Below are 16,115 nucleotides of genomic sequence, written 5' to 3'. Positions count from 1 at the left end.
AAATGTTGGAAGGGAGCAGCTCTGGGCAAGTCCCTACATGCTGCAAAACTCTTCAGCGTTGTTAAGTAACAAGCAGAGGTTTTAAGAACATGGTTTTCAGCTTTTCAGAAGGAACCACATGCCTTTCTGGATCACCTAGCCCTGTCCTCCCAAGATTTTCTTTCATTTGCTGTGCACTTGGTACTACGCTCTATTTCCTAGAAGTGAAATATCATTACAAAAAATTAGTCTGAATTTTGTCAAATCTGAATCGAGCTGGCTTCTCTGCAAACTCTGGTCATTTCACTTCAGCTTCAGACCATTTGTTTCATAAAGAATGACCACAACAGAGAGATTGCTGGATGGCTGGCATCTATTTACCAAGGAAAAAGGGATTTGGAGGCAGTATGACATTTACAGCTTGTATTTATTGGTAATTAGATATCCCAGTCAGAAAATATGACACATATTGTTAGTCAGACTCCAATAATTTGTTCCTAACATTCGACTTGACTTACAGATTGAACTAGTTCTGGCTGTTAAAGAGATGAGTCTTGAAAAAGTGTCTGGAAAAACTAGTCTTCCCTGTTTAAATTAGGAATGTGCCAAATGACTGGCAGGTATTTGATATATAATTTAAATTTAAAAGAGGAAGAAACAGTTCTAGATAAAGATCTCCTGGAATATCTAGGGGAAACATATGCACCTATATTTAGCTTATCCCTGGTTTCAACCCCTAAATGCACACACAGCAGCATGCACTTAGTTTTTGAAAAGAATACGCCTTGATCCTGTAATAAGCTCCGCAAAGTTCACTAATAAAGTTTCATTCTTGGTATTCACGTATGTGCTCCCCAGTTGCTTCTTTGATACACCTTGTTCACAAAGATAAATCACGGAGCCACAGACGTTCAGGGGTTGTTAGAGACGGATGGCGGGTGGTCATGGATGGCAGATCCTCCTCAGGAATCCTGACCCTGGGGCTTTGCCGTGAGAAGGGAGGAACCAAAGAGATTACTCAACGGCTGAGGGTGACATGGTCAAAGTGCCTTGCTAGAAATCTGCTCTTTCAAGCAACGTAGAGAAGGCAAACAGAGCCAGGGCTCTGAATGAGAAGAGCTTTGCAGTGACCGAGGTACAACTTGACTAGGACCTGAGCCAAAGCTGTTGAAAAGGCCACAGTGTAGAGCTGGCCGTTCAGAAGGAATTTGCACAACGTAGCAGGGCATCTCTGTGGAGGAAGGAGACCAGATTGCTGTAGCAGGGGGGAGGAAAGGGAAGACAAGCCGTGGGGAGAGACATCAAATTGGACATTATATTGACTGCAAATTATATTGACATCAAAATGCAGGATATTGACTCTTGAAAATACTTTGTAAGAATTTGTGTTAAGAGAAGTTAAGATGGAGAAGGGAGGATGGAGAATCGACAGAAGAGAGGTTTGGACTGGGGGTGGAGAGTTCAAATATGCTGTCTGACTAGGGAGAAAGCAGAATGAAGGGAGGAGAGATCATTCGCAGAATAGGAAGTTAGCTTGATCAGAATATTTTGCATGGCTTTTCACATTTGCCTTCTACAGGGGCAAAAACTGAAGGAGAGAAAGGGAATGGGTCTGAGCCAGCATGGGGATGAGGGAGGACAGGTATCTTGCTGGGTCAGAGGGAAGAAGAGCTGAGCTGAGCTGGGCTGAGCTAACCACCACATCAGCAAAGATCAAGGTAGAGAGAGCAGGAAGGTGAGGCTGAGCCTATGGGGGTTTTTTTCTCTAACACTGGCCTTCATAAAAATTACCACTGTTCTTCCTTTGGCACCTGCAGGACTCAAGGAGACGCCACACCATGGAAGTCACTCTCAGGAGACACTTCCTGAATTTTGCTGTGTTCCTGATGCACTATGTGGTCCATGAGGCGAGCTGTGAGAAAGGCAGCACTTCCCCTCTGCACTTCACCCACTTCTTCTACAATGCCACCATCTATGAGAACTCAGCCCCCAAGACCTACGTGGAGAGCTACGTCAAAATGGGTATTTACAAGACAGACCCCGAGTGGGACATCAGATACAGAATAGCCTCTGGAGACAACACGGGTGTCTTTAAAACAGAGGAGCACGTCATCGGGGATTTCTGCTTCTTGAGAATAAGAACCAGGAGCAGCAACACAGCACTTTTAAACCGGGAGGTCAAAGACAGTTATATGTTAATAATCAAGGCCACAGAGAGCACTTTTGCCTATGAAGCCTGGGCCAAAGTCTTGATCTATATTCTGGACAGAAATGACTTGAAACCTCTCTTTTCACCTCCCTCCTACAAAGTATTCATCAGAGAAGACACTCCTCTGAAAACTGTGGTCAGCACACTCAGTGCCACTGATGCTGATGCTGGTCAGAATGCTGAGTTCTACTATGCCCTCAACACCAAGTCTGACCTATTCACCGTCCACCCCACCACGGGAGCAGTTATGACCACAGGCAGGCTGAACAGCACCCATCGAGGCAGGCACCACCTGCAGGTTTTGGCTGTCGACAGAATGAGAAAGATCACAGAGGGGAATGGCTTTGGAAATTTGGCTAGTCTCATGATCCAAGTGGAGCCATCTGCCAGGAAACCCCCCTCTATTTCCTCAGTGAAGGTGACACCACCTGACTCAGCTGAAGACTTTCTTTATGCAACTCTGTCTGTAGAAAGCGGTGACTCAGAAGCAGGGGTAGATTCAGTTGACTTTGTGGATGGAGATCCAGGAAGACATTTCAAAGCCATAAAATCCTACTTTGGGAGCACCGAGTTCATGATTGTGTCAACCAAAGAGATCAATTGGCTACTTTACCCATTTGGTTTCAACCTCAGTCTGCAAGCCAAGGACAAGAGCAAGCCACCACTGTTCTCTCCTATCAGAGTTGTCCATATACCTCCCTCCAAGTATGTCTCTGCCAGGTTTGAGAAGGAAGTGTACCAGGTCCAGCTCAGTGAGTTTTCCCCAGCTGGAAGCCAAGTTGTTATGGTGAAGATCTCACCAGCCTTCCCAAATCTTAAATATATTTTGAAAGCTACTCCTGACAGCACAAGCTTTAAAATCAATCCTCACACTGGACTGATAACTACAGTCAGAGCAATGGACTTCCATGAGCAGTCTCATTTTGAACTTGAAGTTACAGCTGATAACAGTCACATATCCACAACTGTTGTCATTGACATCACTGACTGCAACAATCACGCTCCAAGTTTTAGTCAGTCTTCATACCGTGGGGCCTTTGATGAAAACGTTCCTCCTGGTACCAGCGTCTTAACAGTAAGGGCTACAGATGAAGATGAAGGAGACAATGGCTTTGTCACCTACACCATAGCCAACCAGAAATCAGTTCCCTTTGTCATCGACCCCTATTCTGGCATCATTTCCACCTCCAAGTCAATGGACTATGAGTTGATGCAGAGATGGTACCATCTGCGAGTGTGGGCATCAGATTGGGGCTCACCCTTCCGCCACGAAACAGAGGTGTATGTCTCCCTCATGCTGAGCAATGTCAATGACAACGCTCCTGTGTTTGAGAAGGCAAGCTGCAGCGGCACCATCCCACGGGACTTTCCTGTGGGGAACCCTGTGGCCACGGTCTCTGCAATCGACAGTGATGAGCTGCAGCATATCAAATATGAAATCAAGTCTGGCAATGAGTTACGGCACTTTGAACTGAATCCTGTCTCTGGAGTAATATCCCTAAGAATATCTCTGCGAGATCTTCCTTCTGAACTGCCACTTTTCTACTCTTTGAAAATAACTGCAACAGATGGAGAGAACTACGCTTTGCCGACATCTGTAAATATCACCGTGGTCAGCCAAGGTCTCCCCATCAAAATGCAGTGTGAGGAAACAGGAGTCTTGAAACAACTGACAGAAACTATCATTCACTCCATTGAGTCTCAGTCTCAAGGCCACGGGCCGGATGATGAAACATCTCTGAACTTGCACCTTATAAACCATAACGCTCCAAAGTTTGATGACAGCTTTCCACGATCTATTGATATCTTGGAGAACATTCCCATCAACTCAACTATTGCTGACCTTTCAGCTATTGATCCTGATACTGGTTTTAATGGAAAGTTGGTCTATGTGATCTCAGATGGAAATGACGACAGTTGCTTTACCATTGACCTGGAACTGGGTCTTCTTCAAGTCCTTTCTCCTCTAGATCATGAACAAACCAGCTTCTACATTCTCAACATTACTGTGTACGACCTTGGCACACCACAAAGGTCGTCTTGGAAACTCTTGGCTGTGAATGTGTTGGATACCAATGACAATACTCCTAAATTCCCACAAGGTACCTACTGGGTGGCAATACCAGAACATGTAGCAACAGGAACAACAATAGCTCAACTGAAAGCAGAAGATGCTGACACGGATGACAATGGGAAAGTAAAATATTCTCTCCTAACCCCCACTGATAAGTTTGCCATTAACAGTGTCACTGGAGAAGTGATGGTTACAGGTGCCCTAGATAGAGAACTGTGGCCTTGCTATGTTCTGAAAATAGAAGCTAAGGACCAGCCCAAAACAGGCTACCAGCTATTCTCCATTACAGATCTCATTGTGACTCTGGAGGATGTAAATGACAACACCCCACAATGCCTCCCAGCCCTCAACAGCGTGAAAGTCCCAGAGGACCTGCCCGTGGGAACCATTCTCCTGTTTCTGGAGGCTTTTGACCCAGACACTGGCTCTGGGGGTGAGGTGAGGTACAGCCTCATTAATGATGAGGACATGATGTTCCATGTGGATAAGCTGACTGGGGCACTCCAGTTGGAGAAGGAGCTGGACTATGAGAAGAAGGACTCTTACAATCTAACCGTGCAGGTCAGTGACGGTGGGAAGCCCTTCTCTCGCTCTTCCCTCTGCCACCTGGAAGTGAACATCCTTGATGTCAACGAGAACTTGCACCCACCACGCTTTGCCTCCTTTGTCTTCAAAGGCTGGGTGCAGGAGAACAGCCCTGAGGGCACATCAGTGATGATGGTCACAGCAAAAGATATCGATAAGGGGAAAGATGGAGAGGTTCAATATTTCCTCCGAGAGGGCACTGGCTTGTCCATCTTCCGCATTGAAAAGGACACAGGTAATGACAGCTTGGTTTAACGGTGTGCCTGAAAGGCTTAAACTACATGCTGTGTTTGGCCTGACTTTTTGACCCAACAGGACATTCCTGTATTCTCTCTATTTACCAGTTCTATGCATTCAAATCTTTCTTGCCTGTGTGGGGTTGTACAATGTGCATCCCTGTATCTGGAGAGGAGCAAGCAGGTTTGTCTCCTTAAAATAATGGAAAATCAATGTCTGTCCTCCCCCAAAATACCAAGGTCTTCCCTTTCACTTGTGTACCAAATCACTTGCAGCATAAGCAAGCCTTCACCTTCCACACAATCTCACAGCCATACAAGCTTGTCACCAGACTTTCTATCTGCAGCAAAGACCAAGAAGCAGACTAGAGTCACAGACTGGTCTGGCATTAAGGACAAAGTGGTCTGAGTTGCTTAAGTCCCTCACAAGCACTTTTTGTCATTCTTCTAGGCACCATCCGAACCACAGGACCACTTGACCGAGAAGTAACGTCTCACTACTGGCTGACAGTGCTAGCTCTTGACCTGGGAACAATTCCTCTGTCTTCTGTAACTGAAATTTATATTGAAGTCACTGATACCAACGATAACCCACCTCAGATGTCCAGACCTGTCTTCTATGCCTCTGTGATGGAGAATTCCCCACCAAACACGTCCGTCCTTCAGCTTGATGCCCTAGACCCAGACTCTAGCTCAGAGGGAAAACTAACTTTTCACATCCTAACTGGAAATCCTCAAGGACTCTTCACCATTAACCTCATTACAGGTAAGACTGAACCAAGTCAGCATCTGGTTTTGATGTTTCCAAGTGCCCAGAGGATGTTACATATTCAATACAAACAGCTGTCTTTGTCACATCTTCCTTCTGCAGCAAAAGCCCCAGTCTCCAAACACACTGTGTAGGGAGGCTAAGGGTTGAAACCCTCAACCTGAGGGCTGCTGTTTGCATCCAGATGGCTCTTAGAATGACACAGATGTGCTACTTTCAAAGCCTTAAACAGAACCAAGCAGTTGCTTTTAATATCCCCCCTTATAAACAACGGCCCTATTGCACAGCCTGAGCCGGGAAACACCCTTCTGGAGGTGACTATCTGTTCTTGAGAGAGACCAAGGCAGGATTAATAAAAATGAATCCCATTGCATTTAGAGGCTCCACCCGTTCTCCGGTGCTATTAATGTAGTAAGCGTAGTAAGCCTCTTCTGCCATCTTCCTGGACCGTATCTTTCATCTGAGGATTAATTACCAGATCTTTCAGAGCCATCAAAAACCCGCTGATGTTTTGTGTAAACAGCTTCCTCAAACTATCCCAGCAGAGCTGACATTGGGCCAGTCTGGCAAGGAAAGCTCTGCCGAGCCCTTCACTCCACCAGCTCCTGGGAGAAGAGGGAAGGGAAGGCACAGAGCTTGAGTATGGGAGAGGATTAATTGCATGACTTTGATCTCCTGGAGATGATAAAAGCAGTTCACCTACTGCAGCAGGATAGAAGCCTGCTCTCAGAGGAGAAAGGAGCTGGATGTATGGAAAAAGGCTAGTGCAGCTCTCCATTATGTTACCTGTGGTGTAACGGCTCTCTGAAGTCCTCTACAGCTGGCTAGAAGGGAGGTGTTTAGAAAGACATTGTTACGCTGAAATCCTTCTGGTTGCAAGAGGTTCATAGGGTGTTTCTATATGGCACCATATAGATACACCTGGAGTTGTCAGCTAACTGTGACCACTGCTACGCCCAGCTCTAGCTACCTCCGCTGTCAGAAGCTTTTTAGCCAGATCAGACCGTGGCTCTGTATCCAACTATCCCACACTGTCCAAACAACATGCACAACTCAGCCCCACGGACAGCTTGCACCAATGCAGGGTTCCACGGAGGTGCCTTCAGAGGCCCTCTTTTAGAAGGCCACTGCCTTTTTGATGAGATGTGGACCAGAAATGGTCCACACCAGGCTAGCTCCCCTCATCTGCTGTGCTCCATCTTGCACCCATGTACCCTGCATGAAATTCAGCCTTCTCTACGCCACAGGCAAAACTTGCACCACGGTGTGAGTGCAGCCCTACAAAGCCAGGCTCCAAGGCTGCTGTGTTTTAAGGCAAAATAAGAGACACTGGCAAAATCTGAGCATTTGCTAATGAGCCACCTCACCTCTAAGCCAACCCTTTAATTCCCATCTTAGACAAAAAAAAAAAAGCTCTCTCAGGTATGAGTCACCCCCTACCCAGCTCTCTCTACAGTCAGGTAATTTGCATGTGAGGAGTGGTAAGTTTGTCAGTGCTGTAAGAAACTCATGAGCTGATCTTATCTCTTGGACAGTTGCTGGAGGTCTCTTCTTTAAACCCTGAGCTTGGAGGTTTTTTAAGGACGTGCTTCCAAGCCTAATGAGGATTCAGTTATCCATTGTTTTACTGGCATGTCACCCAAATGAACAGAGAATTACTTGCAAAAATTGCATAAACTGAGCAGTTAATATCCTCGTGCTTACAATGTCTAAAGAGAAGTCATCTTTCACTACTGCCAGAAAGAGTATCACAGCTCGTCTGAATTTCAGAGCTGTAGGCAGCCTACTGGAAATCCTGTAATAGTTTTAATCTGCAGACGAGGACATGCTGGTTGCTCCATTAAGTAGAATAAAAGTATGATCTTTGGTCTCAGCCTGGTAGTGCAGCATTGGAAGATGAACTGCTGGCCTTTCTGTTCCTGGTCAGTCACATCAGTGCAGGGTTGTATTCAAAAAAGAGGGTGGTCACAGTGCAGTGCAAATCACATAACTCACAGTTGAACAGGAGATGAGACAAAACACTGCAAGTATCTGAGCACAGTAGTGCTACTTGACACTTATTCTGGATTTTGAGTTAGGACATGTCTTTTATTTTTCAAATGCAATAAATGCACATCTTACTTCACTACCTAGAGGGAATAATGACAAAAAGACCCAGAAACATACCAGTTCTTGAAAAGCCAGAGATCTATATGATCCAGATTGCCAACACCCCTTCTGTGGTCAATCTCAAATCCTGTGACAGCAAAAGAGTTGGAGTAGGCAGAGCTGCTTATCTGTGATGAAGCTGAATCTCTGTCACGCTACTCAATGATAAACACAGAAGTTTCAAGAGGAAACCACCGAGGCTGCTGCCCTTAGTCACACGATTTGAGCAAAGGGCAGGATAATCTGCATGTGTCAGGAATTCCTCCAGCAACTGGATCAGAAGGGAGGCTCCTACACGTGGCGAAGACTGTGATCAAGACCTCTACTCTTCTATCTCACACTGGCATCAAAGGACAAATAAGTCACATTGGCACTGAAATAAGCCAGAGCAGCAGAGAGCCAGGGGTCAGGCTGAGTCTCTCCTAGGCAGGGCACTCATGGTAGGAGCACCTTGGTAGAGGGAGAGGAGGAGGAGCCTTGTTCCCATCCTGTGCTTTAATAGGAATTATGGTCCCGATTTACAGTGACAACAGGCACATCTACACCCAGAACAACCCTGCAGAGTAGCCTAGGATGAATATTCAGGGCACAGGGCCGCACTATTGCAAGGAACATATTTCTGATCCTGGAGCAGGTTTGTTCTGATCCAGCATCTCGACACAGGGGTGGGCTGGCCAATGGAGACATAACCAGCAAGGCCCCTTGACTCCTCCTGAGGACTGGCAAGGAGAGAGGAATGGCTGTGCTAACAGTCCCTGGGCAGGGTGTAGCTCCTCCATCCCTGAACTACCACAGAAGGGCTCTAAGCTCTTCCAGCTCTCAGTTCCCTGAAGAGGGCAGAGAAAAAGAGGGAAAATAAATGAAAGGCTAACGATAAAAAGGAATAAACTGCGCAGTGATATGAAAGCTTTCTGCCATCGGCAATGGAATCTCTCCAGCTCAGCCTGGCAGCTGGCACAGAGCAGCGTTTGTGGGAGACAGAGGTAGATAGAGAAGTGGAGAGGTGGTAGTTTGGGGTATTCTTTTGCTGGAAATGTTTTCAACTTGTTTTGTGCAGGGTTTGCTGTCCCCGATGTGAAGGGGATTGCAGTCCAGGCAGGACTGAGAGAAATTGGGAGGCTGTGGCAGGAAGAGTCAGGACAAACTCACTCATCCGTCTGAAAGGCTGTTTGGAGAACCACTTTAGCTTAGACTACTCATCTCCAGCTCTTACCTAGTGCTGTTCTGCTGCTGCTTCCCCTGCTATGTCAGTGTCCACAGGCTTCCCCAGGATGCCTGTGGTTCCCTGCATTTCTCTGCACGGGAGGACACCCAGACACAGCCTGCTTTTTACATCTGAGGGGTGGTCACACTATTGCTCCCTGAGCCAACGTACCATGGGCTCCAGCTGGGCCTGCAGTAGTGCGAAGCAGGGTCAGAACAAGAGGGGAGGTGGTTGGAGGAGAAGAAAAGAGAAGGTGAAATGGAAGCAACAGTGAGACAACATAAAGAGGATTTCAGAGCAACCTCTTCCCTGCTCAGGTTCTTGTGAAAGCCCCAATGCCTGCAAAATTGATTCTGGCTATTTTAACTATCTTAGATTTTCCTCCCTGCAGTGAAGGCAACGGGCCAGCAACCTCCACCCCAGCCCTGCTCTTGCCAGCAGAACTTATTAGTATTTTTTGTTCCCTGACAACAATGCACTGTTAATTTTGCTGCTCCTGTTCCAACACGACCAGCTTTCCTCTCTCCCCTCTCCAGGCAGCAAGCGGGAGAGTTGCAGACAATCCCTTCCCGTTGCTGTGTGTGGATAGGCTGCAAGGGCAGAGCTTTCGCCTGCCTGCACGCACACAACAGAAGGGATTGTCTCTGGACCTTCAGGTGAATGAAGAGTTTGGCTAAGTGGCCAAGTGTATCTAGGACCTCTGACAGTTTAGTTCAGTCTTTGTAGGACTCAGCAGAAACCTTCAGGGCCACACAGAGAGACACAAATAAAGGACACCCACTCTACTGCAAGTCCCATGGAATGGGCTGGCTAGCATTTTCCAGCAAGGCAGGGACTGTACTGGTAACTCACACACGTGCACGTGCACACACCAAACACTCTCATTAAAAATTAAACTAAACTTCCTAGGTCCTTGTAGGGGACAGCAGAAAGAACTAAGGAACTGTTTCCCCAGGCCATGAAAGCTGATGGCAATTCCCCTGTAATAACAGTTTCCACTTCCATTTTAGCCCTCTGGCTTCACAGGGAGTATAACCAAGTAGCAACAAATAAAAATACGCATTAATTCCAGCTGGCTTCTCTCGAGCACCACGTCTGATCCCCGTCTCCATGTCTTTGGGTGCTCAGCTGCCGTGTGAACACAGCTGGCAGTTTGCACGTCTTGGCAGCCGCACAGCACCACGGCTCCGTACAGGAATGAGAGTGATTAACTGTTAACCACAGAAGCTTTCTGATCTCAAGGCAGAGTGGTAACTGGCTCTGGAGAGGGGGACTGGGAGCCATGATTGGACACGGGGTAAAGGACAGAGGGAGTTTGCCTGGGGTCAGAAGGAGAAGCCAACCCTTCGACTTGTGGCTCAACAGATATGAAGCTAAACTCCAAAACACCATCTGGTAGGGCTCCCAGCTGGGATACGGTAGAGGTCTGTGAAAGGGAGTAGAGTCAGGTCTTACTCCCCAGGAGATAAGAGCATCTCCAGTGGTACAGCCGTTCAAGATGGTCATTAAGTTCCAGTTCATCCGCCTTCACTACAGTCCCTCTTCTCCAGCTCTAGAAAGCACAGCTATGATCCAGTTCTCTTTCATTTTTATCATTAGGTCATGAAAGAATTTCAGGGTGTGGCCAGGTCAAATCCAAATAAGCACTTCAGAGTGGTTTAAGTTACCTTCCATCAGCTGACACGACATGCAGTAACGAAGCGCAAACACGGAATCAGTCTGTTGCAACTGAATTTTGCAATCCGATAGTCTAGAAATAGCCCCAGTGTGCACACAGAGATCGGGTGGCTCTGTTGCCAATATGCATCCTATTATGAAAAATTATGAACAATCCTCTGAGGTAGCTGGAGTTTCAGGCTTTATTCCCCGTCCTGTTGGCACTGGGAGCAGAAGCATCAGAGATCCCAGTGAACCACTGCTGCAATTCCTTGTTTAGGCCCCTATGAAGTGAGCATTTCCATGCCCACCAAGAGTTTTGCTGCTACAGGATGCTACAGTGTCTCATGAACCTGGGAAAGATTCAAAAACTCCTCAGCCATTGTCCTCTCAGGCCACTGCTGAGTCTCCTTCACCTGCCGAGATGTCAAAAGGAAGATTAGCGAGAAAAAAAAAAAAATATCCATGACATACATGCCAACAAAGTCTTCCAAATCACCTTGTCATAACACATTAAGGAGTGTTGATTTATGATTGTAAAGGCATCAAATAAATGTTTAGTGCAGTGGCTGGTGCCAAATAAGATTAATCCCAGCAAACAAGTGGAAACGGTTAGCGATAGTCTTGTTCCAAGCAGCTGCTCCTCACTCTCTCCTTCAGCTGCCCGGTGCAATTTCAAATTTTCTCCCGCCTATCATGCCCAGACAGCAACACTCCAAAGTGTGATACAACTGCAAACAGTATTATTCATTAAAACCTATTGGCTTTGAACCAGAGAGTTGGGATGGGTTCACGCAACTCCGATCTACAAGTCTTTCAAGCTGCACAAGTGCACGCGCTCACACCGCGGCAAATGCAAGTGGCCTCCCATGGAGCAGCATCAGCCTGTGTTGCTGCTTGTGGTCGTCAGGAAAATTCACCCTGCCTTTCGCCTGTGAGGGAAGCAGGACTTCCCTTCGTGAGGAATCCACACCACATCGCTGTGACAACAGCGACTGCTGGGAGCAGATGCGGGGAATGGACAAAAACACAAGTGTCAGCCTTGACGAATGTCAGAAAACTGTGCATTGTATATACAATTTCCATCATCTGCAGAGCTGTTCTGAAAACGGTCTAGAGCTGCTTTTCCCCAAAGGTGAAGGGTCAAAGCACCTGATAAGGACTGTTATCAAACCAGCCACAGAAACACAAGCCTTGGCTCCATCCTATCCACGCTTGCTTCTATTCAGCTTAATCCCTGACAGGCCAAAAAGAGGCAATTATAATGATTTTCCTTAAACTCTAGTTTATTACAGCCACATTCCTCCCTCCTGCATCCAGCCCATTCCCTGTGGTTAAACTAGTGTGTATTTTATAGAAATCTTGCAGGTGTTAGAGAATTCATCCTGTCTCTCAGCAAGGCTTAAATAAGATACCAAAATTATTATTGACTGTGTATCTTATTTTTAGTCCGAATGCATTGGTTCTAGCAGCAGAACAGAGGGTATTTCCCAAGGCAGAAGACAAAGGTTTGTCAAAACACTGAAAAAGACAAAGCGCGAGGTTCAGCACGGGGAAAATAGGTGTCGAGACTTGCTGAGAGGCCAAACCTGTGCCAGCGCATGCAGGAGGTTTCTTACTTAGGGGCATAAGGAAAGTTTTGTTTTCACGGTCCTGCAGCCTTTCTCACCAAACGCCTTGACAAGCCTTGGCTGATGCAGGCATCTTGTAGGTGTCCCTCCTCCTCCGTGGTCCATGTAACCAGCAGAGCGAGAGCAGCACCTCAGCACAGGGATTCATCCTGGAAGTGGCGAATTCGTCCTCTGTGGGTATCTGCCTTTCTCCTCTGATCACAAAGGGAACCTGAAGCAGGCTAGGCAGGCAGGCTGATGTGGGGCATGCGGGGGTTTGATCAGCTGTGGCTTTCCTTGGACGCTGAATCATGGAGCTCAAAGGTTTTCTTTCTTGGCAGGTCTGATTTCTACAACTTCACGGCAGCTGGATCGAGAATACAAGGCTGAACATATCCTAGAGGTGCGTAATGATGATTGTAATTAGCTTTATTTACCTACAAGTGTATTAAGTCCTCAAAGAGCTTTCCTTGCAAGTTGGAGCACAGAGAAAGAATCTCATCCCATCAGCTCCCAACTGCTGGGAAACTTAATTAAATGGTGTGTGTTGCCCTAAGAGACAGCTGCCGCAGTACTGCGGGGTTTATTATTTCCTTACTGAAGACTGAAGCAAAGGGCCTGTTCTGGAAGCTGTGGGAGTGCAGGAAGAGGACTGGAATTGTCCTCTAGCAGGATGGATAATCAGTTATGGGGGAAAAAGCAAGCCAGAGACATTCACCCTCCTTTTTCTCTTTGTATCAGACATTGCTGCGTAGCTTTGTGTTACCGGCCCCCATCCTGCCTGCTCCGAGCTGTGTGTGTCTACATTAGAGGGATCTTGAGGGTGTTTCAGACTATCAGGGTGACTGAGGAGGATACTTTTCCCTCTGCAATGCGATACGCTGGGAGCATGCACAGGCCCGGCGAAGTGAGGATGGGTGATAACTTGCCAAGCCGTTACAACACAAATGTTTTCAGTTGTGTGGCCCCTAATGACCAGCCTGACCCACTGTCTGGAGCCCTGCAGACACGTCTCCCTGTGCATGCACAAGCTTTGCACAGTGCCAGCTACCGCCACCAGATTTTACCCTGCGGAGAGGAACAATGCCTCTGAAAGCGTTGAGGTCCAAATGCAGATCCACGCAGACCCCTGGTTTAGTCATTGCCCATCGGGATGAAGGCTGGCTGCTCATGTCTAGGTCTTGACGAATTGCTCTGTCACCTACTCCCTTTGCTTGCTGGCAGGTGGCTGTTTCCGACAACGGAGAGCCAGCCCTGAAGTCCACCAGCAGAGTCGTGATACAAGTCCTGGATGCCAATGACAATCCTCCTAGTTTCCTGCACAAGCTCTTTATGGTGCAGCTCCCCGAGAGAGATGCCTCGGAGATGCCGCTGCCAGTCTACAGGCTGATAGCTTCTGACCGTGACCAGGGCCAGAACAGCCAGATCACCTACACCATCGAGGAGGAGGAGGAAGAGATATTCACCATCAATCCTACAACCGGCATGGTGTTCTCCAGGAAAGCTTTTCCTGCCTCCGAATACAACATACTCACGGTGAGAGGAGAGGGAAACTGAGAGAGCCAATAAGAAGAAATGGGTGGAGAGGGAAAGACAGAAAAGGCTGCAGAAAAGAAGGAAAGATATGGAGAAAATGCAGCAGTAGGAGAGCTCGAATGAGAGTCTTGGGTTACAGGGAGAGAATCTGAGAGGGAATAATGGGAAATGCAGAAGGTAAGAAGCTATTAAAAATGGAGGATAAATTTGAAATTAACTGTCCAACTCCCTCTCAAAGTATACACAGTGAACCACGATCCCATATGGATGTGGACCCGAACCTGAACAGTCTTTGGGTTTCAGCAGTGCCTCCATTTGTCAGTCTGCTCAGGCCATGGGACTTGGATGTAGGTTTAAAGCTCTCCCACAGTCCCTGGGTCCTTGTAATGAGGCTTCTGATCCAGGTCTGCTGCGGATTGAGCTTGGCAGATTTGCTTGATGGTCAAGAGGAATTTGGGTTGCGTGGCTCTACTTTGGAAGCAGCCAGAGCACAGGCCATTGGGTTAAGATTTGTTTTGTGGGAATTTGGGCACACTCAGACCTGAAACTCCTGGTGGAAGGGAGAAGCAGCTTCCCATGGGGATCCCATGGGGTAAACCAGTCCTCTCCCTGATGGCATGTGCGTTTCCCGGCAGGTCAAGGCAACAGACGGCGGCAGCCCACCGCTTTCCTCCCACGTGCGGCTTCACATCAGCTGGGTCACCCGGCCCGGTCCCTCCTCAGAACCACTAGCTTTTGATGAACCCCATTTTAACTTTGCCGTGATGGAAACAGACCCTGTAAACCATATGGTGGGAGTGATCAGCATTGAAATGGGCCCCAGCCAAGTGTGGTTTAATATCACAGGTGAGACACAGAAATTAAACCAGGGCAGTGGTGTCTGGGAGTGTTTGCCCCAGCTCTCTTGGCTTTCAGCACTCGCATGCCTGAGCTAATAAAGTTGTTTGCTTTAGGTGTAAGTGAGCTACAGGGAAAGCTTTCTCACAGACACCAAAAGGCTTAAACAACCGTACACAAAGCTGCCCATCCAAGGGCTTCGGTGCCAAGTGCAATTATCTAAAACACCTTTTTAATGACATTCTGGGATTGCCAGAATTGTTTGAGGTGTTCTCCGATGTCACATGAAAGGCAGGACATGCCAGTTCCAGCTCCTTCTGGGAACTGAGTGACACTGTTGGCTGTGGTAAAAGAGCCTTCGAGGATCCAGGTGTCTGGCTGGGTCTTGCAGACACCCCCCGTCTCTCCCTCCCTGCTGAGCCCATAATCTCAACAGGGAGCTGAGAGGGAAGGGTTCCCCAAAGAGCTGGTCTGACCTAACTGGTGGGGCTCTCCCTTCCACCTCACAGCACCCCAGGGATGACTTAAGACACAAAAGGCGAAGAAGCTCCAAGTCCTCCTCTCAGACACGCGATGCTGGAGCAGAGGGAACACGGGCTGTCACCCTGGGGACTTGTCAGGCAGCATGTGTGCAGAACTGGTCCTATGAATGAAGGCCAGTTGTGCTCATGTCATTTGCTGTTTTGAAGTAGTGCCCCAATCTGCCTTGCACAGCCTTTCCCTGACACTGCCTGCAGGGCTTTTCCTCATCAGACGAAGCCTTAATTGGGTGAGTGAATAGTTTTTCCCGTTAACTGTGTTAGGGCAGGGATAATGGTGTATACACACAATTAAGCAACAAGAGATACAAAGCTACAAGGAGCAGACAGTATCGCTGCAAGTTTTATCTGGCATTAGTAGTGTCTGCTGGGGTTTGCAGTATTAATGGTGTATTCCTCTGAACCTTATCCCATCGCTTCCTCGCTGAGTGCTTGTCTGTATGGTCGGCCTCTTTGCCACTTCCTACTGCACCAAGTGCTACTCAGGGCTGTCTTGGTTTAGATGCTAGTAGAAGAGGACAGGATCTCATCTTCCCTGCTAGGGAAGTAAAGCATCACCATAGCTGGCAACCAAGTGGGTGATGCAGAGATCGAGCAGCCTTCAGCACCTCAATTCAAAAACTCATGTTTCCCAGTCCACAAAGGCTGTGTACTGGGGTTGATGGTCTCTGCAAAAACTCACAAAGCAGCACTTTTCTTCATCTCTTTCCTTTCCTAGGTGTGGAAGGATCCT

At 47.6% G+C, this 16,115-nt stretch overlaps 1 protein-coding gene across 1 annotated transcript in view; it reads left to right on the top strand.

Annotated features, from left to right (window-relative positions):
* The window catches only part of FAT2 (FAT atypical cadherin 2), a gene marked incomplete at its 3' end in the record, with an annotated part of 57,492 nt that overhangs the window by 10,430 nt on the left and 30,947 nt on the right, over positions 1-16,115 (top strand). The window contains exons 2-6 of the mRNA XM_010131061.1: positions 1,797-5,082; positions 5,535-5,849; positions 12,812-12,873; positions 13,695-14,006; positions 14,642-14,852. Of these exons, the coding sequence (XP_010129363.1) occupies positions 1,818-5,082; positions 5,535-5,849; positions 12,812-12,873; positions 13,695-14,006; positions 14,642-14,852 (4,165 nt within the window). The remainder of the gene's footprint in view (positions 1-1,796; positions 5,083-5,534; positions 5,850-12,811; positions 12,874-13,694; positions 14,007-14,641; positions 14,853-16,115) is intronic.

Source organism: Buceros rhinoceros, unplaced genomic scaffold, assembly GCF_000710305.1.
Source record: "Buceros rhinoceros silvestris isolate BGI_N320 unplaced genomic scaffold, ASM71030v1 scaffold11272, whole genome shotgun sequence".
In the NCBI taxonomy this organism is placed as follows: domain Eukaryota; kingdom Metazoa; phylum Chordata; class Aves; order Bucerotiformes; family Bucerotidae; genus Buceros; species Buceros rhinoceros.
This window is presented reverse-complemented; position numbering and strand designations above follow the sequence as displayed.